This window comes from Triticum urartu, chromosome 4A (assembly GCF_056163025.1).
Source record: "Triticum urartu cultivar PI428250 chromosome 4A, HENAU_Tu73, whole genome shotgun sequence".
In the NCBI taxonomy this organism is placed as follows: Eukaryota; Viridiplantae; Streptophyta; class Magnoliopsida; order Poales; family Poaceae; genus Triticum; species Triticum urartu.
In genome coordinates, this window is record NC_141876.1 from 25,211,527 (window position 1) to 25,238,011 (window position 26,485).

Sequence of the window (26,485 nt, forward strand, 5' to 3'; positions counted from 1 at the left end):
CGCAATGGAAAGCGCCTGGAGAGATCATGCAGTTTGGAAGCTATCGGTCCCAACTCAACCACTGGTCCAGGCAAAAAGGGCGCATCCCTGTAATGCACCCAGATCAATAGCCAGGAAATGCAAACCCATCACACGGCGCAGAACCATTCTGGAGGGATGGCTTGATGGCCCATGCAAAATACACACCACACCGGATACCATACCAACCACAGCCTTAGAGCATGTTGGATACTCCGGCAGGTAGCCAAAAACGGCGAGGACATCCTCACCAAAGACACCCCAGAGCAACACCCTCCAGAAGACAACGAACCCAGAGTACTGACAGTCTTTAAGACATTCACTTCAAACAACAGGCGCAAAAGGGCACTCCGCGAACTCGCCGAAGTCTGCCAGACCGCAACAATAGACCCCTGGAATGACGCAGCGATAACCTTCAACGCTGGTGACGAACAAAAACACAGGACGGTCCGAACACCAACCGCCTTGGTCCTCAGCCCAATAGTGGATGGCTTTCGGCTCACCAAGGTTCTCATGGACGGCGGCAGCGGACTGAACCTCATCTATGAGGATACAATATGAAAAATGGAAATAGACAGGAGCCGCATCGAGCAAAGCAGCACGACCTTCCAAGGAATCATTCCCAGTCGGGAGGCACGGTGTGCGGGAAAAATCACCCTCGACGTGGTATTCGGCATGCTGGAGAACTATCGGTCCGAAGAAACAACCTTCCAGGTGGCCCCCTTCAACAGCGGATACCACGCCCTCTTAGGGCGAGATGCATTTACGCGCTTTCAAGCAATACCCCATTACGGGTACTTGAAGCTTAAGATGCCTGGGCCCAACGGTATAATCACTCTAGTTAGTGATCTGGACATAGCACTCCGCGCTGAGAATAAGACCGTGTCCCTGGCCATTGAGGCATTATCTGAAGCCCTCACGGCCGAAGAGTTAACCGCGCTGCACTCCACGGTGGACAGAGATGATGTGGTCCTAGACAAATGACCCAAATCCACCTCATTCAAACCGGCTGAAGAAATAGTCAAATTCCAAGTCCATCCAACGGACCCCAAGAAGACAGCATCCATCGGAGCACAACTAGACCCGACGGTTGATGCCGCTCTAGGAGAGTTCCTGCACGAGAATTGGGATATATTCGCCTGGCACCCTTCCGATATGCCAGGAATGTTGGGGAACGTAGTAATTTCAAAAAATTTCCTACGCACACGCAAGATCATGGTGATGCATAGCAACGAGAGGGGAGAGTGTGATCTACGTACCCTTGTAGATCGACAACGGAAGCGTTTGGTTGATGTAGTCGTACGTCTCCACGGCCCGACCGATCAAGCACCGAAACTACGACACCTCCGAGTTTTAGCACATGTTCAGCTCGATGACGATCCCTGGACTCCGATCCAGCAAAGCGTCGGGGAAGAGTTCCGTCAGCACGACGGCGTGGTGACGATCTTGATGTTCTACCGTCGCAGGGCTTCGCCTAAGCACCGCTACAATATTATCGAGGATTATGGTGGAAGGGGGCACCGCACACGGCTAAGAATATGATCACGAGGATCAACTTGTGTGTCTAGGGGTGCCCCCCTACCCCCGTATATAAAGGAGCAAGGGGAGGAGGCCGGCCAGCCCCTATAGGCGCGCCAGGAGGAGTCCTCCTCCTAGTAGGAGTAGGACTCCTACTAGGAGGGGGAAAGAAGTGGGGAGGGAGAGGGAAAAGGGGGGCGCCGCCCCCCCTCTCCTAGTCCAATTCGGACCAGGGGGAGGAGGCACGCGGCCCACCTCTGGCAGCCCCTCTCTCTCTCTCCACTAAGGCCCATATGGCCCATTACTTCTCCGGGGGGGGGTCCGGTAACCCTCTGGCTCTCCGGTTTTCTCGGAAATCACCCGGAACACTTCCGGTGTCCGAATATAGCCGTCCAATATATCAATCTTTATGTCTCGACCATTTCGAGACTCCTCGTCATGTCCGTGATCACATCCGGGACTCCGAACCAACTTCGGTACATCAAAACTCATAAACTCATAATATAACTGTCATCAAAACCTTAAGCGTGCGGACCCTACGGGTTCGAGAACAATGTAGACATGACCGAGACACGTCTCCGGTCAATAACCAATAGCGGAACCTGGATGCTCATATTGGCTCCTACATATTCTACGAAGATCTTTATCGGTCAGACCGCATAACAACATACGTTGTTCCCTTTGTCATCGGTATGTTACTTGCCCGAGATTCGATCGTCGGTATCTCAATACCTAGTTCAATCTCGTTACTGGCAAGTCTCTCTACTCGTTTCATAATACATCATCTCGCAACTAACTCATTAGTTGCAATGCTTGCAAGGCTTATGTGATGTGCATTACCGAGAGGGCCCAGAGATACCTCTCCGACAATCGGAGTGACAAATCCTAATCTCGAAATACGCCAACCCAACATGTACCTTTGGAGACACCTGTAGAGCACCTTTATAATCACCCATTTATGTTGTGACATTTAGTAGCACATAAAGTGTTCCTCCGGCAAACGGGAGTTGCATAATCTCATAGTCATAGGAACATGTATAAGTCATGAAGAAAGCAATAGCAACATACTAAACGATCGGGTGCTAAGCTAATGGAATGGGTCATGTCAATCACATCATTCTCCTAATGATGTGATCCCGTTAATCAAATAACAACTCTTTTGTTTATGGTTAGGAAACATAACCATCTTCGATTAACGAGCTAGTCAAGTAGAGGCATACTAGTGACACTCTGTTTGTCTATGTATTCACACATGTATTATGTTTCCGGTTAATACAATTCTAGCATGAATAATAAACATTTATCATGATATAAGGAAATAAATAATAACTTTATTATTGCCTCTAGGGCATATTTCCTTCAGTCTCCCACTTGCACTAGAGTCAATAATCTAGTTCACATCGCCATGTGATTCAACACTAAGAGTTCACATCACCATGTGATTAACACCCATAGTTCACATCATCATGTGACCTATACCCAAAGGGTTTACTAGAGTCAATAATCTAGTTCACATCATTTATGTGATTAACACCCAAAGAGTACTAAGGTGTGATCATGCTTTGCTTGTGAGATAATTTTAGTCAACGGGTCTGTCACATTCAGATCCGTAAGTATTTTGCAAATTCTATGTCTACAATGCTCTGCACGGAGCTACTCTAGCTAATTGCTCCCACTTTCAATATGTATCTAGATCGAGACTTAGAGTCATCCAGATCTGTGTCAAAACTTGCATCGACGTAACTTTTTACGACGAACCTTTTGTCACCTCCATAATCGAGAAATATTTCCTTATTCCACTAAGGATAATTTTGACCAATGTCCAGTGATCTACTCTTAGATCACTATTGTACTCCCTTGCTTAACACAGTGTAGGGTATACAATAGATCTGGTACACATCATGGCATACTTTATAGAACCTATGGCTGAGGCATAGGGAATGACTTTCATTCTCTTTCTATCTTCTGCCGTGGTCGGGCTTTGAGTCTTACTCAATTTCATACCTTGTAACACAACCAAGAACTCTTTCTTTGACTGTTCCATTTTTGAACTACTTCAAAATATTGTCAAGGTATGTACTCATTGAAAAAATTTATCAAGCGTCTTGATCTATCTCTATAGATTTTGATGCTTAATATGTAAGCAGCTTCACCGAGGTCTTTCTTTGAAAAAACTTCTTTAAAAACACTCCTTTATGCTTTGCAGAATAATTCTACATTATTTCCGATCAACAATATGTCATTCACATATACTTATCAGAAATGCTGTAGTGCTCCCACTCACTTTCTTGTAAATACAAGCTTCACCGCAAGTCTGTATAAAACTATATGCTTTGATCATACTATCAAAGCGTTTATTCCAACTTCGAGAGGCTTGCACCAGTCCATAAATGGATCGCTGGAGCTTGCACACTTTGTTAGCTCCTTTTGGATCGACAAAACCTTCCGGCTGCATCATATACAACTCTTCTTCCAGAAATCCATTCAGGAATGCAGTTTTGACATCCATTTGCTGGATTTCATAAAATGCGGCAATTGCTAACATGATTCGGACAGACTTAAGCATAGATACGAGTGAGAAACTCTCATCATAGTCAACACCTTGAACTTGTCAAAAACCTTTTTGCGACAATTCTAGCTTTGTAGATAGTAACACTACTATCAACGTCCGTCTTCCTCTTGAAGATCCATTTAATCTCAATGGCTCGCCGATCATTGGGCAAGTCAATCAAAGTCCATACTTTGTTCTCATACATGGATCTCATCTCAGATTTCATGGCCTCAAGCCATTTCGCGGAATCTAGGCTCATCATCGCTTCCTCATAGTTCGCAAGTTCGTCATGGTCTAGTAACATGACTTCCAGAACAGGATTATCGTACTACTTTGGTGCGGATCTCACTCTGGTTTACCTACGAGATTCGGTATTAACTTGATCTGAAGTTACATGATCATCATCATTAGTCTTCCTCACTAATTGGTGTAGTAGTCACAGGAACAAATTTCTTGTGATGAACTACTTTTCAATAAGGGAGAAGGTACAATTACCTTATCAAGTTCTACTTTCCTCCCACTCACTTCTTTCAAGAGAAACTCCTTCTCTAGAAAGGATCCATTCTTAGCAACGAATGTCTTGCCTTTGGATCTGTGATAGAAGGTGTACCCAATAGTCTCCTTTGGGTATCCTATGAAGACATATTTCTCCGATTTGGGTTTGAGCTTATCAGGATGAATTTTTTTCATATAAGCATCACAATCCCAAACTTTAAGAAACGACAACTTTGGTTTCTTACCAAACCACAGTTCAGATTGTGTCGTCTCAACGGACTTAGATGGTGCCCTTTTAAACGTGAATGCAGCTGTCTTTAATGCATAACCCCAAAACGATAGTGGTAGATCGGTAACAGACATCATAGATCGCACCATATCTAATAAAGTACGGTTATGATGTTCGGACACACCATTATGCTGTGGTGTTCCAGGTGGCGTGAGTAGTGAAACTATTTCACATTGTTTTAACTGAAGGCCAGACTCGTAACTCAAATATTCTACCTCTGCGATCGTATCGTAGAAACTTTTATTTTCTTGTTACGATGATTCTCCACTTCACTCTGAATTTTTTTCAAATATTTCAGACTTGTGTTTCATTAAGTAGATATACTCGCATCTGCTCAAATCATCTGTGAAGGTCAGAAAATAATGATACCCGCCATGAGCCTTAACACTTATCGGATCTCATACATCAGTATGTATTATTTCCAATAAGTCAGTTGCTCGCTCCATAGTTCCGGAGAACGGCGTTTTAGTCATCTTGCCCATGAGGCATGGTTCGCAAGCATCAACTGATTCATAATCAAGTGATTCCAAAACCCATTAGCATGGAGTTTCTTCATGCGCTTTACACCAATATGACCTAAACGGCAGTGCCACAAATAAGTTGCACTGTCATTATTAACTTTGCATCTTTTGGTTTCAATATTATGATTATGTGTATCACTACGATCGAGATCCAACGAACTATTTTCATTGGGTGTGTAACCATATAAGGTTTTATTCATGTAAACAGAACAACAATTTATTCTCTTACTTAAATGAATGACCGTATTACAATAAACATGGTCAAATCATATTCATGCTCAACGCAAACACCAAATAACACTTATTCAGGTTCAACACTAATCCCGAAAGTATAGGGAGTGTGCGATGATGATCATATCAATCTTGGAACCACTTCCAACACACATCATCACTTCACCCTTAACTAGTCTCTGTTTATTCTGCAACTCCCGTTTCGAGTTACTAATCTTAGCAACTGAACTAGTATCAAATACTGAGGGGTTGCTATAAACACTAGTAAAGTACACATCAATAACATGTATATCAAATATACTTATGTTCACTTTGCCATCCTTCTTATCTGCCAATCACTTGGGGTAGTTCCGCTTCCAATGACCAGTCCCTTTGCAGTAGAAACACTTAGTCTCAGGCTTAGGACCAGACTTGGGCTTCTTCACTTGAGCAGCAACTTGCTTGCTGTTCTTCTTGAAGTTCCCCTTCTTCCCTCTGCCCTTTTCTTGAAACTAGTGGTCTTGTCTACCATCAACACTTGATGTTTTTCTCGATTTCTACCTTCGTCAATTTCCGCATTACGAAGAGCTTGGGAATTGTTTCCGTTATCCCTTGCATATCATAGTTCATCACGAAGTTCTACTAACTTGGTGATGGTGACTAGAGAATTCTTTCAATCACTATCTTATCTGGAAGATTAACTCCCACTTGATTCAAGCGATTGTAGTACTCAGACAATCTGAGCACATGCTCACTAGTTGAGCGATTCTCCTCCATCTTTTTAGCTATAGAACTTGTTGGAGACTTCATATCTCTCAAATCGGGTATTTGCTTGAAATATTAACTTCAACTCCTGGAACATCTCATATGTTCCATGACGTTCAAAATGTCTTTGAAGTCCCGATTCTAAGCCATTAAGCATGGTGCACTAGACTGTCAAGTAGCCATCATATTGAGCTAGCCAAACGTTCATACCGTCTGCATCTGCTCCTGCAATAGGTCCGTCACCTAGCGGTGCATCAAGGACATAATTCTTCTGTGCAGCAATGAGGATAAACCTCAGATCACGGATCCAATCCGCATCATTGCTACTAACATCTTTCAACACAATTTTCTCTAGGAACATATCAAAATAAACACAGGGAAGCAACAACGCGAGCTATTGATCTACAACATAATTTGCAAAATACTACCAGGACTAAGTTCATGATAAATTTAAGTTCAATTAATCATATTACTTAAGAACTCCCACTTAGATAGACATCCCTCTAATCCTCTAAGTGATTACGTGATCCAAATCAACTAAACCATGTCCGATCATCACGTGAGATGGAGTAGTTTCATTGGTGAACATCGCTATGTTGATCATATCTGCTATATGATTCACGCTCGACCTTTCGGTCTCCGTGTTCCGAGGCCATATCTGTATATGCTTGGCTCGTCAAGTATAACCTGAGTATTCTGCGTGTGCAACTGTTTTGCACCCGTTGTATTTGAACATAGAGCCTATCACACCCGATCATCACATGGTGTCTCAGCACGAAGAACTTTCGCAACGGTGCATACTCAGGGAGAACACTTCTTGATAATTAGTGAGAGATCATCTTCTAATGCTACCGTCAATCAAAGCAAGATAAGATGCATAAAAGATAAACATCACATGCAATCAATATAAGTGATATGATATGGCCATCATCATCTTGTGCTTGTGATCTCCATCTTCGAAGCACCGTCATGATCACCATCATCACCGGCGCGACACCTTGATCTCCATCATAGCATCGTTGTCGTCTCGCCAATCTTATGCTTCCACGACTATCGCTACCGCTTAGTGATAAAGTAAAGCATTACAGCGCGATTGCATTGCATACAATAAAGCGACAACCATATGGCTCCTACTAGTTGCCGATAACTCGGTTACAAAACATGATCATCTCATACAATAAAATTTAGCATCATGTCTTGACCATATCACATCACAACATGCCCTGCAAAAACAAGTTAGACGTCCTCTACTTTGTTGTTGCAAGTTTTACGTGGCTGCTACGGGCTTAAGCAAGAACCAATCTTACCTACGCATCAAAACCACAACGATAGTTTGTCAAGTTGGTGCTGTTTTAACCTTCGCAAGGACCGGGCGTAGCCACACTCGGTTCAACTAAAGTTGGAGAAACTGTCACCCACTATCCACCTTTGTGCAAAGCATGTCGGGAGAACCGGTCTCGCGTAAGCGTACACGTAATGTCGGTCCGGGCCGCTTCGTCCAACAATACCGCCGAACCAAAGTATGACATGCTGGTAAGCAGTATGACTTATATCGCCCACAACTCACTTGTGTTCTACTCGTGCATATAACATCAACACATGAAACCTAGGCTCGGATGCCACTGTTGGGGAACGTAGTAATTTCAAAAAAATTCCTACGCACACGCAAGATCATGGTGATGCATAGCAACGAGAGGGGAGAGTGTGATCTACGTACCCTTGTAGATCGACAACGGAAGCGTTTGGTTGATGTAGTCGTACGTCTCCACGGCCCGACCGATCAAGCACCGAAACTACGGCACCTCCGAGTTTTAGCACACGTTCAGCTCGATGACGATCCCCGGACTCCGATCCAGCAAAGCATCGGGGAAGAGTTCCGTCAGCACGACGGCGTGGTGACGATCTTGATGTTCTACCGTCGCAGGGCTTCGCCTAAGCACCGCTACAATATTATCGAGGATTATGGTGGAAGGGGGCACCGCACACGGCTAAGAATATGATCACGAGGATCAACTTGTGTGTCTAGGGGTGCCCCCCTGCCCCCGTATATAAAGGAGCAAGGGGAGGAGGCCGGCCGGCCCCTATAGGTGCGCCAGGAGGAGTCCTCCTCCTAGTAGGAGTAGGACTCCTACTAGGAGGGGGAAAGAAGTGGGGAGGGAGAGGGAAAAGGGGGGCGCCGCCCCCCCTCTCCTAGTCCAATTCGGACCAGGGGGAGGAGGCGCACGGCCCACCTCTGGCAGCCCCTCTCTCTTTCCACTAAGGCCCATATGGCCCATTACTTCTCCCGGGGGGTTCCGGTAACCCTCCGGCTCTCCGGTTTTCTCTGAAATCACCCGGAACACTTCCGGTGTCCGAACATAGCCGTCCAATATATCAATCTTTATGTCTCAACCATTTCGAGACTCCTCGTCATGTCCGTGATCACATCCGGGACTCCGAACCAACTTCAGTACATCAAAACTCATAAACTCATAATATAACTGTCATCAAAACCTTAAGCGTGCGGACCCTACGGGTTCGAGAACAATGTAGACATGACCGAGACACGTCTCTAGTCAATAACCAATAGCGGAACCTGGATGCTCATATTGGCTCCTACATATTCTACGAAGATCTTTATCGGTCAGACCGCATAACAACATACGTTGTTCCCTTTGTCATCGGTATGTTACTTGCCCGAGATTCGATCGTCGGTATCTCAATACCTAGTTCAATCTCGTTACCGGCAAGTCTCTTTACTCGTTTCATAATACATCATCTCGCAACTAACTCATTAGTTGCAATGCTTGCAAGGCTTATGTGATGTGCATTACCGAGAGGGCCCAGAGATACCTCTCCGACAATCAGAGTGACAAATCCTAATCTCGAAATACGCCAACCCAACATGTACCTTTGGAGACACCTGTAGAGCACCTTTATAATCACCCATTTACGTTGTGACGTTTGGTAGCACACAAAGTGTTCCTCCGGCAAATGGGAGTTGCATAATCTCATAGTCATAGGAACATGTATAAGTCATGAAGAAAGCAATAGCAACATACTAAACGATCGGGTGCTAAGCTAATGGAATGGGTCATGTCAATCACATCATTCTCCTAATGATGTGATCCCATTAATCAAATAACAACTCTTTTGTTTATGGTTAGGAAACATAACCATCTTTGATTAAAGAGCTAGTCAAGTAGAGGCATACTAGTGACACTCTGTTTGTCTATGTATTCACACATGTATTATGTTTCCGGTTAATACAATTCTAGCATGAATAATAAACATTTATCATGATATAAGGAAATAAATAATAACTTTATTATTGCCTCTAGGGCATATTTCCTTTAAGGAATCCCACGCGAGTTGGCCGAACACAGCCTCAACATATTAAAGGGGCACAAGCCGGTCAAGCAAACACTGCGGCGCTTTTCCGAACCCCAACGCCAAGCTATGGGGGAAGAGCTAGCCAAGCTAATCGAGGCCGGATTCATTAAAGAAATAAAACATCCGGACTGGCTGGCAAATTTTTTGATGGTACCAAAGAAGGACAAATCCTGGTGCCTGTGCATCGATTTCAAAGACCTCAACAAGGCATGCCCCAAGGATCCCTTCCCCCTTCCCCGCATCGATCAAATCATCGACGCCACCGCAATACATGACTCATTGTGTTTCCTTGACGCATATTCCGGATACCATCAAATCAAAATGAAGGAGACCGATCAAGCTGCAACAACATTCATCACCCCCATATGGGCCATTCTGCTTCAACACCATGCCCTTCGGGATCAAGAACGTCGGCGCCACATACCAACGCATGATTCAAACATGCCTGGAGAAACAGATCGGCAAGACAGTTGAAGCTTATGTGGACGAAACACTAATAGATGATTTACTTCTCACGTTCGAGAACCTCGTGTGTATGACATTAAGCTCAATCCGGAAACGTGTGTTTTCGGCGTCCCTGCCGGAAAACTGCTGGGCTTCATCGTCTCCAATAGAGGAATTGAAGCAAACCCAGCCAAAATCCGAGCTCTATCACAATTGGCTAAGCCAACAGACCTTAAACAAGTTCAAAAGCTCACGGGTTGCGTGGCAGCTCTAAGACGCTTTATCTCCAGATTGGGAAAAAAGGCACTGCCACTCTATCGCCTTCTACGGCGAACCGACCACCTCGAGTGGACGAAAGCGGCAACAGCCGGACTGGAGGAAATAAAAACCCTTCTTGCAAGCAATCCAATCCTGGCCGCATAAAACGCCGGTGAACCAATGTTATTATACATATCGGCAACACATCAGGTGGTGAGTGCCGTACTCATCGTTGAAGAAAACAGGACGGACATAAATTCCCGCTTTAGAAGCCAGTATACTACGTATCTACTATCCTTACACCATGCAAATCCTGGTACCCTCATTATCAAAAGATAGCATACGCGATCTTCATGGCATCCCGAAAGCTCCGTCACTACTTCTAGGAGTGTTCGATCATGGTGGCTTCCGAAGTACCACTCAATGACATTATAAACAACCGCGATGCTACGGGCTGGATTGCCAAATGGGCCATTGAGCTCCTCCCATTTGACATCACATATAAACCACGCCGAGCTATCAAATCCCAAGTACTGGCCGACTTCGTCGCCGAATGGACAGAAGCCGAACTCCCTAAAGAGTACGACACACATTTCAATTGGGTCATGTACTTCGATGGCTCCAAAATGCTGGCAGGGTTAGGAGAGGGTGTCGTTTTAATGTCCCCTACTGGAGACGTCATTAAGTACATCCTCCAAATACTATACACAGACTCCAATAATGCAGCCGAATACGAGGCCTTATTGCATGGTCTCCGGATGGCTGCCTCCATGGGCATACAACGCCTAGAAGTGCACGGGGACTCAAACCTTGCAATATCTCAAATAAATGGAGACTTCGACGCCAAAGATCCGAAGATGGCAGCGTATCGTAACGCGGTCATAAAAATGTTGGCCCGGTTCGAGGGGCTCGAGTTCCATCACGTGGCTTGAGAAAGTAATCAAGCAGCAGATGTTCTTGCTCGTATCGGCGCTAAGTGCGACCCCTTCCCACCTAATATCTTCCTGGAAAGGCTTTTTAAGCCATATGTGGTGTGGCAGGGGGGAAATGGCAACACTAGTCCGGATCCAAACATAACCCCAGATCCCGAAAACACTGACGTCGTCTGAGGCTCAGCCACCGAAATAGCACCGTCGGTGCATCTCATCATGGCAGTCATTGCCCCATGGACCGAACCCTTCCTGGCCTACCTTAACAGGAAGGAGCTTCCTGAGGACCAGAATGAGGCCCGCTGCATTATCCGGCGTTTGAAGGCCTACAAGGTTCATGACGGAGAGCTCTATAAGAAAAGCGCTAGCGGAGTCCTTCAACGATGTATATTCGAGGAAGAGGGGCGGCAGCTCTTGGCTGAAATTCATGCCGGACTCGGCGGTCACCACGCTGCAGCTCGGGCCCTTGTTAGCAAGGCCTTCCGTACAGGGTTTTATTTGCTAACAGCCCGAGCAGATGCACAGGACCTTGTCCAACATTGCGTCGGATGCCAACTCTTTGCCAGCCAGAGCCATATGCCCCCCACTGCCTTACAAACAATCCCCATCACTTGGCCTTTTGCGGTCTCGGGACTCGATATGGTCGGACCCCTTAAAGGAGAAAGCCATAAGAGAAAGTATCTGCTGGTCATGGTGGATAAATTCACTAAGTGGATAGAGCCTAAACCAGTCAAAACGGCTGAAGCGGGGCCAGTAATAGATTTCATATCCGGCGTGGTACACCGTTACGGTGTCCCGCACAGCATAATCACCGATAATGGCTCCAATTTCACAACCGATGAAGTGAAAATCTGGTGTGCTAATCTAGGCATTAAGCTCGATTACGCCTCTGTCTATCACCCACAGACAAACGGTCAAGTCGAATGGGCTAATGGTCTTATCATGAGCGGCATCAAACCTAGACTAGTGCGGTCTTTGAAGGAATCAGACAAGCACTAGGTGGAGGAACTCGACTCCGTACTCTGGGGGCTGCGGACCACGCCCAACTGCACTACCGGATATACACCCTTCTTCATGGTGTACGGTCCGGAAGCAGTGTTACCCTGCGATATTATTCATGACTCACCTCGAGTGCGTATGTACGAAGAGAGAGAAGTCGAGCTAGATCGGCAGGACAACTTAGATACCATGGAGGAGGAATGCGACGTCGCAAAAGCCCGTTCCGCATATTATCAACAGCAGGCTTGCAGGTACCAAAGCAGAGAAGTGCGGGCCAAGACTTATAACGTTGGTGAACTCGTTCTACGCTTACCGGAGAAGAAAAAGGACAAACTCAAGCCCAAGTGGGAGGGTCCTTTCACCATTGATGAAGTTCTCACCGGAGGAGCGTACCACCTACATGATGCGTCAGACAATCACCTGGAGCTGAACCCCTGGAACACGGCCAGACTACGATGATTTTATGCCTAGCGCCGAACTCTATGTTCGTTTCCTCCCTCCTATTATTATAGTTATTTTGTTCCCTCTCTTTTCATTTTTTACCTTTTTCGTTTTTTTCTTTAGCCTTACGGCTTCAGTACAGCTAGACCATCCCTACGTGATGCGTACATCTCTACATATGTACGTTCATTATACCTGGGGGCTTCTCGTATAGAAGCTTGCTATTATTTTTCGAGCATCAAGCCCAATACATATGCGTCTTTCCATATGTACCTTTTCGTCGCCATTATATGCATCGATATGACTTAAGTTTTGGCCAAGCTGGGTTGCCTGGCTCCTGTGCTTATGCCCTATGTTCCTGTTAGTTCGGCTAGGGCATAAAGGGAGCACCTCTGCGATTGTTACTGTCGGGTCATCCGGATGTGTACCTCAGACTGGGTGAAGCCGAAAGCTAGCTTTCTTAAGGGAATATTCGGTCGGCGAATTAAAGACGTTTCCGCATTCACTCCATTGTGAACCCCAGATGTTACTTACTCTACGTTTTTTTCAATCACAGTTCGGACATGCACATTAAACGCATGCACACCCAGGGAAAGGAACCCTTAACGGAACTATTTTCTCTGGAAGATGTTTCTTACATAATGTAATATAACATCACTAGCCAGATACACATTGTCTGTTCGAGCAATTATGACCCCTACGCCTAGTTCTCATGCATACCCTGGTATATTCTATCGTTAGGGTATTCGGAAACACTCCGCACCTTCGGGTCCAGAGGTTGAAGCGAAAAGGTCGGCGATGACAATTGTCTTTATTATCCAGCTAGAAGGAAGTACATGGTCACTCAAGACTCAAAGACTTCCTCTTCTATACCGTCCAACAGGCGGTCTAACTTACAATCCTGTTGGGAATATCTAGCGGCCACTTCCACTTGGTCATATACTAAACTAATGGGAATTTCTTCCCCATTCGACCCTACCGGTCCAACCTGGGCCATGTGATTCGGATCTAGCTTGGTATACCGCATTTTCACCATGGCCCAGGCCTCTCGAGCACCCTCTCGGCAAGCCGATATCTTCCTCAGTCGGATATGCCATTGCGCTCCCTTGAACAGCTCTACCAGCTTCTCCATGCTTCCTGGAGGGGAGTCGGATGGCCATAAGGCCTTGGCCACACTCCACATCGCCTGCCGAGCTTGCTCATGCAACTGCGACAGCCCTTGCAGAAGATCACTTGATGATCCGGACACCTCCTCTTCGGGGCGGTTCGTCAATACACCTGCAATTACAGCTATATCAGCTACTGTTACCTCCAAACTGTTATAAGATAAAAGCGGCCACGTACTGAATATGCCGCCTCGCAGCTTCTTGTTCTCCTTCATAGAGTCAGCTAGCTGGGCTCGCACATCTTTCAGTTCTTCGCCTAGCTTGGTGTTCGAATCCTGGAGTTTCTTTTTCTCTTGAACGACTTTTGTTAACACACGCTCGCCCGCTGCTAGTAGCTTTTTGGCTCCGTGTTCTTCGCCTCGAGCGGCATCCGGCTGCTCTCGTAATTGGTCTAACGACCCAATACAAAGATAAGCACCCAGATTCACACTATCAGTGTATCATTCTGAATTCTCGATAGAGGGAAATATTACCGGGAGATTCCTTGTATTTCTCCAGTTCGGCATTGGCAGCAAGCAGTCGGCACTGACACTTTTCTAGTTCCTGAGTTAACAGGGTGTTCTTCTCCGTAAGCACCTGGTTGTACATTAATCCTTAAATCAGTTGTTTCAACTCCTTTAAGTCTCGGGGGCTACTGGCATATGGTTATCATAGTCAGACAAAACAAATTTACCTGCACATCTTTCAAATGCTGCTTTGTGGCCCTGTTAAGCCCATCTCGAGCAGCTCGGATGTATGCATCTGCCGAGTTGAAGGCGTTAAACGACTCTTCTAAAAAGCCAGGGTCTTGTAAAATGGCCCGACGGCGACGATGATTCATGGCACTCTCCACTTCCGAGTTGGTGACGGATACATCATCCGAGTCCTTGGCTGGAGGACAGTTCGGCGTCGCCCCCGCATCAGCCACCATCTTCATGGCAGGATTTGAGTTCTGGCTGCGGGAAGTACGACCGCTCGAACCTCCGGATATAGTCCGGCGCACCTTTTTCCTGACACATGGAAAACGGGAAGGTCACGGTTGGATGTGACTGCCCAGGTGCATATTGGCAAATCCATACCTCTTGATGAAGGCCCGGCCGTGTCTTCGTTTGTTTTCCTCTTGGAAGGCTCGCCTGGTGTGGGGTACGCTCTCTTCGAGATAGCACCGGAGCGGTACGGCACGCTGAGCGCTTCCCCTTTTGAGCGCAGAACAGTGCGGTGGGTAAGAAGGAAGAAGAGATCTCTTCTGGATAAGGTGTCTTCGGATTACTTACGTGTGATGCTGGAAGGAGGCTGGGGTAATCGGCGATAATGGGTACATATGTACCATCATAGCTCATCTAATAGAATATTCCCACCTCAAGCTCCACAAATATGTCCGGATCTTCTTCATATCCGGGGTCAAGATCCCGGTTGCGATTCTCCGGATGGAGGGCAGGGTCATGGATCCCCTCGACAGCCTTTCGCCATTCCTGTTATGAGCAGATAAGATGCTACCTGTCAACAAATGATCCAGGTACAAGAGTAAAATAGTGGAGCTGAACCTTACCCAGCTGGGAGGATTGTACATGGAAAGTCCGTCCTGATATTGAAGACGGCTGAATTCCTCCTTTTCCCCTTTATACAGCTCGGCTAGAATCTTGGCTAGAGCGGTGGGGGTCTTCGGGCCCTTTCGGCAATAATGTGAGGCATTGTCTTCTTCGTTATAATGCCACATGGGCAGTCCTCGGTATTGGAGTGGCTGGACCCCCCCCCCCCCCCGCGTTATAGAAATCTCCATCACCTCAACTATTGACAATCCGGACTGGGCAAGCGTCTTGTTCTTGCCCAGTAGCAAGCTGATCTCCGTGCTATCCTCTTCCTCGAGGCTCCGAGGATGCCAGCTATGGCGTTTCTTCAGCGGAGCATTTGAAAACTCGAGGGGGGGCAATGCTGATAGGGTCGGGTAGAGCGACGTCGTCAATGTAGAACCATTCGGAAGTCCACTCTTCGGGAGCTTTCTTCAGCGTGTCGGACAGGTATCTGGTCCCGGCGATGCGCCACACTTCGGCTCCCCCCACTTCAAAAATTGATCCACCTTGATTGTGAGGGACGAGGCAGAATAGTCTTCTCCATAAATCGAAATGGGCCTAGCAACCCAAGAATAGTTCGCATAGAGCGACATAACCCGCAATGTGTAGGATGGAGCTGGGGGTGAGATTGTGCAGCTGGAGGCCATAGTACTCTAGCAGCCCTCGGAGGAATGGGTGAATTGGAAACCCCACTCCCCTCAGCAGATAGGGGACGAAGCCCAATCGTTCTTCCATAGACGGATTGGGAGAATCCTCCGCCTGGGTTTTGCCGTTGAAGGGAGGTTAACCCTGCTCGAACAGGGACCAGATCTGCCGGAGGGAGAAATCCCTGCGTTTGCAACTTCGCCAATCGGCTATGGGACACAGAGCACCTCTCCCACTCGCCTCTCTCTAGGTTGGAACGGGGAGAGGAGCTGGGAATGTTGGCCATATGGGAATGGTCTTGCCTGGCGGTCTCTGAGGATTTTCTCTGCTTGGTGCCGAAAGGATCTGAGATCTGGGCTCTTTAAATAGATGCTCTTCCTTGCAGGGCTGGGGTGTTATTTGCAAAAAATACCCTGACTATCCACATTCGCTCGACACGTGGAAAATAGAGACATTAAGCGCGCAGAAGCCGAGGGGAGACATTGGATCTACGGCCGAATACACTACTTGGAAATCATTAAAGGAACCCGTCTTGCAATACCGAAGACAATATATGTGCCGAACACCTCGCTATTGAAGAATGGTTTGGGGGCTACTGAGGGAGCCCTGGACTAAGGGGTCCTCGGGCGTCCGGCCTGTTATCTATGGGCCGGACTGATGGGCTGTGAAGATATGAATACCGAAGACTGTACCCATGTACGGATAAGGCTCTCCTTAGCGTGGAAGGAAAGCTTGGCGAACAACTATGAAGATTCCATCTTATGTAACCGACTCTATGTAACCCTAGATCCCCCCAGTGTCTATATAAACCGGAGGGTGCAGTCCGGAAAAGATATACTCAATACCGTAGTCATACATGCTAGACTCTAGGGTTTAGCCATTACGATCTCGTGGTAGATCAACTCTTGTAATACTCATATTCATCAAGATCAATCAAGCAGGAAGTAGGGTATTACCTCCATAGAGAGGGCCCGAACCTGGGTAAACATTGTGTCCCATGTCTCCTATTACCATCAACCTTAGACGCACAGTTTGGGACCCCCTACCCGAGATCCGCCGGTTTTGACACCGACAACCGTTCTTTCGCTTCCCGTAGCTGCGTTTTTAACTTGGAGATCTGCCTGCGAAGGGAGCCAAACACCTCTCGACTCCACGTCTGCATGGCCTTGGAGAGAGTGCCCAATTTACTGCTCATGCCCGCATACTCCCCATGCTATTGTTTGGCTTGCTCCCAGGCTCGTACAATCATTTGCTCAAAATCTTCATGTCTTGTCCAAGCCTCTTCGAATCTAAAACCCCATTGCTTCTTATGCCCGACCGCATCCAGTGATGCCGCCGCCCTGATGACCAGCGCCGCATGGCCAGACTCCTTGGTAAGAATATGTTCCACTGTCGTTTCAGGGAAAATGTGCAAGAACTCGTCATTGCATGTAGCCCTGTCGAGCCGAACTTGAATGTTTGCCCCCATCTTGCTTATTGTCCCACGTAAATGGGTAACCAGTGAAACCCAAATCCACAAGGCCACAACCGCCGAGACACTCCCGAAAGTCCTCCATCTAGTTGAAGTTTCTGGGATTTCCTCCTCGCTGCTCTGTTTGAAAAAGAATCTCATTAAAGTACCCTGCACAAAGCCAAGGTAAATTATCTTGTCATTTCAAATAACGAAGGGCATCCCAAGTTTTCTGCCTGTGCTCCGTTCGAGGTTCTCCGTAAATTCCAGTGAATCTAACGGTCCTTTCCTCTGAAGAGATTTCCGCATCAATATAGTACTGGCACCACGGCCTAACTGTAACCGATATATGATCCCTCCAAAGTAGAGCTAATCCACCACTTCTTCCCTCACAGTCCACAACAATGCCATTACGGAACCGTAAACTCCATTTAACCTTATCCATTGCTCACGCCTTCTTCTTTGTCTCGCTCAGGAACACCACCGCTGGGTTGTATGGCCTAATCAGGTCCCTTAGTTCTCCAACTGTCGGGTCCAACCCCAATCCCCGACAGTTCCAAACAAGGAGATTCATTGCTCCTGGCGGCTTCGGCTATCGGGGTCCGCCGATCTAGCTCCTTGATCGCCGATACGCGCAAAGACAGACAACACTTTCTGTCGTTTTTCGCCAACAAGAGCACCGCCTCCTTCCCTCTGAGTTCCTTCACATACGGGCACCCACATCTGCCTAGATGGTCTCTTCTTATCTCTGGGAGCACACCAATGGTGGTCCTCTCGCTGTCGAGAAGACCCCACGTCGCTTCTAGGCTTCCTAACATAATACCCCGGCCTCCTGTAATGGTCCCTCGGTGCTTTCTCCACCCTGCATTTTTGCCATTATCTATGGTCTTAACTCTTTTTTGGGGATATGACACCATCTCTCACCTTCTGGTATAAGTCTTTTCTAAGCTCTTTCTCCCTTTTTTCCTCCAAATCATGATGTAGATCCTTCTCCTTAGTCCCGTCCGCACCAGTGTGTGTTTTCTGTGGGCTTAGAACCTCTTCTTGCTCCTTCCCTTTCTGCTTTGGCCCACCAGTGTGGGAGTCAGCCAAGGGCGTATATTCTCTATAAAGAGATATGTGAGTTGGGAGGTCACGCACATACGCGTACCCTTTTGGGCCATTGTCACCCCCACTTGACATTGAGCTCTCTTTGCTTACATTCTTGTTGGATGTTCCTTGCCATTGCTTCTTCTCATGATGACTCGACGATGCCCTACCCGGCGAGGCACGCAACCATTCTCCCCATTGCGACAAAGGATCCACCGGTGGGTCACAAATACCATCCACATGCACTAGTCTACCACAGTCAAAACAGAAGTGGGGTACTTTCTCGTAAGCAAAATCAAACCACGTTTTCTCCTTGTCATCGGGCTTCTTCTTCAAACAGAAACCACGAATGAGTGGCTCATGCAGAGCAATCCTGGCCAGCACTCTGAGCTGAGTCCTCCTTGCAAGACCATCCTCTCCAACATCTACCTTTACTACTGTCCCAAGCTAGTTTCCAAGGGCCTCTCCAAACGCCTTCGATCTTTTGTCCAAAGGCAAATCATCAACCCTGACCCAGGCCTCAATTGAATCAAAGATCATCTCGGGCGGCCTTGTCTCCCCATCATATTCCTTCAGAGCCACCACATTGAAGTCAAACTGCCACGGGCCATTATGGAGAACATGTTTCCAGTCCCCTTCGCTGCCAAATCTGATCATGAACATATTGCCTCCAAGCATCTTGAATTAGGCATCCCTATGGAGACCCCAGGCACGCTGCATTGCTCTCTCAAACGCATGCTTGATTAGAGGGCGAGGAAAACGATTTGCCGAGGACAGCCCACTTCATCTCTATTTCGTCCTTGGGTCAGGATCATCAAACACAAATCCGGCCACCTCCTTTTCCGTCAGCACCAGACCCCCCATCTTTGCCGACAAGGACGCCGCCACCTCCGAGGTCTTGCCCGGCCGGAGACTCTGAGGATCTCCGGCTCGCCTTGTCTCCTGCCTCCCCTGCCTTCAGTGGGGTTTGCTTCCTCAGAGTCGTCGCCACGGGAGGAGTCCTCCCCCCGCCCCCCTACTCGAGGAAGACGCCATGGGCAGCTTGTCAAGCAGGGTTGCCAACCGCAGGACCAAGCCAAGATTATAGTGCCGTCGCCACGCCCCGGCTGCCCTGAAGATCACCGCCACCCTACGTTCAAGACCCTAAACCTAGGTGTCGCCTTCCGATTGCCTTAGCGATCGCCTCTCTGTCGCCCCTTAGAGAGAGAGAACATGGTGGACCCACCCCTATTATGTGGCAAGTGAACAATGGTATCGGCACAAAAAAGAATGGTAATCTTGTGTTTGCGCACAACCTGCAAAATCTTATGACATCATGTTGTGTACGAGTTACATGCATGCTTGGCCGAGTTTTAGCGTGCATGCTTTCCAGGTGATTGTTTATCTTTGGAAACTGTACGTCCAAAATACCACGAAGTTAGAAAATCACACCGAAAAATGTATTAATAGATGATGGTAAGTGAGAGCAACTCTAGTAGAGTCGCCATATCGACGATTGCTATCTGCCACATCCATGCCAAAAGATCTGGTCGTTGCTCCTCCTCCTCACGCCCCAGAATTGAAGACGAGGAGGTGCTCCGCTGGTGCACCATTGACGAGGAAGTGGGTGGTATATTGGAGGCGGGCAAGATGGGACTGAGGCATTGGAGAGAGGATTAAGGCGAGAGAGCAAGGGCGTCAACCTTTTATAGGCCGTTGCGAGGTCATTAAGGATGCAGCGAACGACCAAAGGCAGACGGTCAAAGGGTGCGTCTCCCGATGAAAAACGTTACAGTAGCCTACTGTCACACCTCCGACATGCTAATACGCAAGTAGGAGATGATGCCGCGTGACGGCCATCCAACAAGCTACCATGGGAATCCGAGGGCACGGGCATGGCACTAATGGACGGGTGTCCATCATCAGTGGTGCCTGGAAGGCCTTGGAGCTTCAAAACCCGACTGTGCCACAAGAAAGAATAGGTTAAAACTTCACTCTCGTGCTGGCCGTTGGGTATGGAGCGAACTCCATACTGAACGCCCCCAACCTTCATATATGGACACCACGAAGTCATTATGGAGCGAGCCCCATAAATTATGGCAATCGACACCCATATGATGACTCAGCTAGAGCGTCATTTTGGTCTAAATACGTCATATTATTAGTTATTATGGCGATCGAGGCTATATGAAAACTCTGCTAGGGTTGCTCTTAGTTTTAACAAGTTGTCAGGACCTGAATGATTGGAAGGAATCGGTCAAAGAACCAAGAAAGGTTTTTTTGGAATTTGGGGTAAAATGCGAGATAGTTGAGAAGATAATTGCATTTACTTCTAATTAATCTAAGGAACTAAATTTTGGCGAATTCTTTATTACCACCCCGTCTTGGTTTGTTAGTCACCTTAATTTTTTGGTCAAACTTTGATTTTTGATTTAACTACCAAATAATAAGTTATATACCACAAAAATAGTATAATTGAAAACCACTGTCGAATATGAATCCAGTAAAGTAAGTTTTGTGACATACAATTTACATTTTGTTAGTCAAATCGATGATAAAAAAATTGACACAAATTACAAAGGGGGGACAATAAACCAGGATGGAGGTACTAGTACTCAACATGAGGCCTAAACAAAGCCCCTGGGTTAACTTACAATAATTAAGGTAAAAAGCCAATTAACAGCAGCCCGTTGGATCTCACCATCACACGTGCACCGTTGGATAACTGAATGTGCTCCTCACTTGTGTTGCTCTCATGGATTACCAAGGGATATATGTTGAGATTCCTCTCCTGCTAGGACCTGGCTTTGCTAAGTTGATCTTACTGTCATCATACTATGAGTTTTGCAGAACATGGCCGAGTTATTTTATTTTGAGATAAATGGCCCAGTTTTACGTGCATGCTTTCCTGGTGATTGTTTATATTTGGAAACGGTACATCGAAAATACCACAAAATTAGAAAATCACACCGAAAAATAGAAATAATGAGCAGTTATCATGATACGTGCTCATGAAACAAAAAGCAGCCGCGGCAGATTCTGAGGAGGAAATTGGATTTATTTCAGGATTGCAGATAGTAACTGATATCATGACAACACAACAGCAAGTATTCAGTATTTACATGTACACATGTGAAAGACAACAAAGAAACCAGCATTGCTCTGCGGCGTTCCCAAATTTCACTGCACCGATGAAAAGCAACTGAAACTGCTAGCTGACGATATCATGTTTATTAGTAACTGGCTGAACTAAGACACATAGAGCGGTTCAGGCGCAGTTTTCCTTTGTATCCTGAGAAACAAACATAAAAAATCATGTAAAAAAGTAAGTAAAATCAACAAGTCTGTGTACACAAATCACTAGGTATGGTGTGGCATATGCTTTGTCAGCGCACACAAACTTCTAATTATAAGATCAGAGTGCTATATCGTTGGACACCTGACAGAATAACCTCAAGTATTACGACTAACATAACCAAACAAGTAGCAAAAGTATTAACCTAACGTGAACAAGTACTATACTCACACAATATCATGTTTCATTTTTCTTCACGGGTAACCAAATATGTCTTCAGTTATTACGAAGCTGTTGCATGGCAATAGAAAACTATGCTTGTCTAAAACCAGCAGCTCGGTCTGAGGAGGAACAAGTGTTTGCCAAGTTCAGTGAACACTAGGGCTCATTTCGCTGTCCTAGTTCTGAAAGTTAGTTATGTGACACCATCTTGAGCAAATAAAATCTAAAAATTATAATTTGCAACTGAACCATGTCACGCCATCATGAACTAACCAGTTGTCCTTGGACCATTTACATCCTTCCATGTCAACTACATGTAAGCTCAGTGCATGTCTTGACACTGGAGAAAGGTTCTCGAAGCTGTGAAAGAAAGCTAAAGCATGTTAGCGAAAGGTAAGAAAGAAAACAGCAACAGGGAAGCAACTGCGATATAGAAAGGAAATTCACCTCTGATGTACAAGATCGCCGTGAATAACAACAAAGTCACCTGATTTCATTTCCAGTGGTACAAACTCTTTCTGGTCATAAAGCGGGGAGGGTCGATCAAAATGAGTACCATTTTCATCTCTGATCATTCGCCTTTTTAGACCATCTGGTCCAGAACATTGCAAATGTCAGATAAAAAATAGATAGTTGATAGCAACAGAACTTTTTGAGATAGATAATTTGGTAATCTAACATACTTTTATGTGATCCGGGAATTGCCCATAGGCAACCATTGGTTATTGTTGCATCTTCAAGTGCAAGCCACAATCCTGTACAGGATAGAGGCTCGGTATAAAGGAACGTATTATCCTGGTGTGGCACCACCTCGCCACCAATGCCCGGTTGCTGAAATGTGAAGAAAAAAAACCTCATAAGAATGAAACATTCATATCATACAAAAACTAACTAGAGTCTTCAAAAGGTACCTTAAAGATGTACATAGATTGAATAACTGCAGGTCTCTTGTACCCTAAAGAAGAGAACAGGCTAGAAATATTCTCCGAGAAAGCAAACTTTTTGAACACGGGGTCATGTTCATGTAGTGCTGCATAAAATACAGCATGGCGAAGGTTATATATCTAAATAATTAAGAAATTATGTCATCAAGAAAATATGTAAGCATATACAAAAAAGCCAACCACACCATAGAGAATATTAACTCGTATTAACAAGAAAATAGCAACCAAGAGCCTAAGATGAATAAATTAGCTCCAGATGAGGAAAAAAACCCTGAAGCACACGCACTTTTGACTTAGCTCCAGATTAATGGAATTAAAAACAGCATACTTAATTGCAAGTTTGAACTTCGAATATTATTTTTCTAAATAAGAACAATGCAGTCCACTGAAATGCAACATGATTGTGTTTAAAACTATTAGCACCGTCTAAATCAGCTGCATTTTCTTTAGATATGCTCAATTTTATTGCTTTTTAGTGAATATGGAATCTCCTTGTTGTTCTGCACATGGGACAACACATTCTTGGGCCATTCAACATAAACAGTCAAATGATATCACAGGAACCAATTGATCATATAGTTTGAAAGACAAACATGTAAAATAATTTATGTCTGAATTTGATTGCACTGTGGGCATACTAACCATGTCCAACTTTATTAATTGAAAGTTCCTTTGGCTGTCTCAAGCATCCATCATCTCCAAATGCCTTTTCTGCGGTCACAGAAACAGCAAAGTGACAAGAGAGAAATCACCATTAAGAGCTAAGATGTAAAACAAGAACAGAACTCGCAGCACAGTTCACCATATGTAACTCTGCAACTCATATCTTCTTATTTTCTACTCCCTCCGTTCCTAAATATTTGTCTTTCTAGAGATTTCAACAAGTGACTACATATGGAGCAAAATGAGTGAATCTACACTCTAATATATGTCTATATACATCTGTATGTGGTAGTTCATTTGAAATATCTAAAAAGACAAATATTTAGGAACGGAGGGAGTAACAAATTACCTAGCATCTCCTAGTTCAAGGAGCATGAATGATAAATGCTACAGATTGGTGATTCCTAATTGACAAGGGTAACTCATTCCCACAAGTCCAAGATGACAGATATCACATACCCTCAAAGAAGAAAGATATATTCTCCGCGCTCTTAAAGAAGTAGTCGTCCTTCAACTGCCGCTGCATAGGAAAACAAAATTATTCCGGAAACACAAATCCAGATCGGACGGCATGTGAGACTAGAGATTCAATCTATCAAACGAATTTTGAAGCTAGTTATCCGGAGAAATGTACATGGCAGACTGGCACACGCCTACAAAGTTAGCGGTTATTATTTGGCAAGTCAAAAGCATCCCTCTGAAGTCTGAACAAATAAGGCAAGTTGGAGACGGCATACATGATCCTTGGTGGAGAAGACACTGGAGTCAGCGCCGTCGAAGCCCTCGACGAGCTCGGCCATGCGGCCCCGCATCGCCTGAACCTCCTCCGCGCTGGAGAACGACTCCAGCACCAGGTAGCCTGGGACCAACGAGAGCCCACGCGAGATTGAGATTAGGGCTTCCGCTGCTAATTTCGAGATTGGGGGAGCTGCCCCCGTATGCTGGGAGACAGAGAGGTTGGGGGAGATGAGGTGCGACGAAGACGTGCTCACCGTTCTTCTCGAAGAAGCTGAGCTGGTCGGCGGTGAGGCTGCCGGCCGGCGGCATGGCGGCGGCGGAGGAGGTAGGTGTATGAACGGAACAGGGGATGGGGATTGACCAGTGGAGGAGATTGGTACGGAACTGTTTGCTGTCACGTTTTCGTTTTGTCTGGTCGATGCAGTTTCCTGATTCCTGAAGCCACCCGAGCGCGCCCATGTGATATCAACCGAGATTTTGTTTTGATAGGGAAATGATTGGGATCACCTCACGAGATAACGATGCACGCCTCGGTGGCTGTTGGATCTGATTTTAATCAAATGACTAGGAACAACATATTACGTAGACCAGGTTTCGCTACTAATTCGTTGTTACAATTTCTTCACCACAATAACTGATGTGTTGCGGGACTCGATGTGCATCCCCATGAGAGCAGTGGCCACTCGTGCTCCTCCCAAACTCCCCGTCAAGGCGACGCCTCCTCGTGCTGCTTTGACCGTCGCCACTGACGCTCACCACCGGCGTGGGCGCCGCTGCTGCCGCCCATCTCGACGATGAACGTCAGTTGTCGAGGTGCTCCCGAACTCAAGCTGCATCAACCGTCCTAGGGAAGCATCGGCGTCTGCGTCCATCACGAGGAGTTGTGTCCATCGTTGCACTGCTGTCCCGAGGGAGCATCGGCATTTCCTTCGAACCATGTGGTCGCACTTGCTGCTCACTACAACGAATTCCTGTAACAAGGCCTATGTTGAAAAAAAAACTATAACATGACCTTTATTAAAACAAAGAGTTAAATACATCGGAGGTGCCTAAACTTGTCATGTGCGGTCAATTTGGTGCCTAAAGTTGTAAAATACATGAAACTGGTGCTCAAACTTGTCCGATCGTGCAAATACGGTGCCTTCATCTGTATTCCAACGTACGTGTTGTCCGCGTGGCGTGCTAGTGCGGCAGTGGCCCATGTGCCCGCTCGTGAGGAATTATTTTACAGAAACCAAACTCGAGTTTTATTTAATCAGGTCAGAGGGCACTATAGGCATGGAAACAGTCCTTGATGCTGTCCCGGTGAAGGTTACACATGCAATGAACCAAGGTCTCACAGCTCCTTATACGGGGGAAGAGGTGAAATCAGCTCTCTTCCAGATGTACCCTACAAAGGCCCCGGGTCCGGACGGTTACCCGGCGCACTTTTTTCAAAGGCACTGGGACCTGTGTGGCACTGAAGTAACCAATGTTGTTCTTCGGATTCGTCAAGGAGAAGAGAGTCCTCACGTGATAAACGAGACTATCCTAGTCCTAGTTCCAAAGGTGAAGGATCCCACTAACCTATCCCAATTCAGACCTATTAGCTTGTGCAATGTACTTTACAAAATTGCTTCCAAGGTTATATCTAATAGGCTGAAAAAAATCCTTCCTGATATAATTTCCGAAGAGCAGTCCGCCTTTGTTCCAGGACGTCTGATCACTGACAACATCATTACGGCTTATGAATGTTTGCATTTTATGAAGAGAAACAAAGCTCAGAGGAACAAATTTTGTGCTGTCAAACTTGACATGATGAAGGCGTATGATTGTGTTGAGTGGAACTATTTGGAAGCTATTATGACCAAGATGAGGTTTGCACCATCATGGATTGCTTCTGTCATGAGAATGGTAACATCGGTTAAGTTCTCTGTTATGTTCAATGGTGGTAA

The 26,485-nt window shown here is 46.2% G+C and overlaps 1 protein-coding gene across 1 annotated transcript; it reads right to left on the bottom strand.

Moving 5' to 3' along the window:
* Nucleotides 1–21,726: 21,726 nt before the first annotated feature.
* On the bottom strand, nucleotides 21,727–25,025 carry PAHX (phytanoyl-CoA dioxygenase (PhyH) family protein). Its single transcript, XM_087517587.1, has 9 exons — nucleotides 24,806–25,025; nucleotides 24,551–24,672; nucleotides 24,273–24,333; nucleotides 23,793–23,861; nucleotides 23,118–23,236; nucleotides 22,890–23,037; nucleotides 22,654–22,798; nucleotides 22,480–22,566; nucleotides 21,727–21,981 (listed from the first exon to the last, which is right to left on the bottom strand). The coding sequence occupies exons 1-9, from the start codon at nucleotides 25,008–25,010 to the stop codon at nucleotides 21,939–21,941; spliced, it is 999 nt and encodes a 332-aa protein (XP_087373713.1). The 5' UTR covers nucleotides 25,011–25,025; the 3' UTR covers nucleotides 21,727–21,938.
* Between the last annotated feature and the right edge of the window lie 1,460 nt (nucleotides 25,026–26,485).

Coding starts and splice junctions, on each gene's coding strand:
- PAHX (XM_087517587.1), bottom strand. CDS start 25,010: ATGGGCGCGCTCGGGTGGCTTCAGGAATCAGGAAACTGCATCGACCAG. Junction 24,673..24,805: donor CAGCTTCTTCGAGAAGAACG/GTGAGCACGTCT, acceptor CGTTGGTCCCAG/GCTACCTGGTGCTGGAGTCG. Junction 22,567..22,653: donor GGCGATCTTGTACATCAGAG/GTGAATTTCCTT, acceptor TTTCTTTCACAG/CTTCGAGAACCTTTCTCCAG.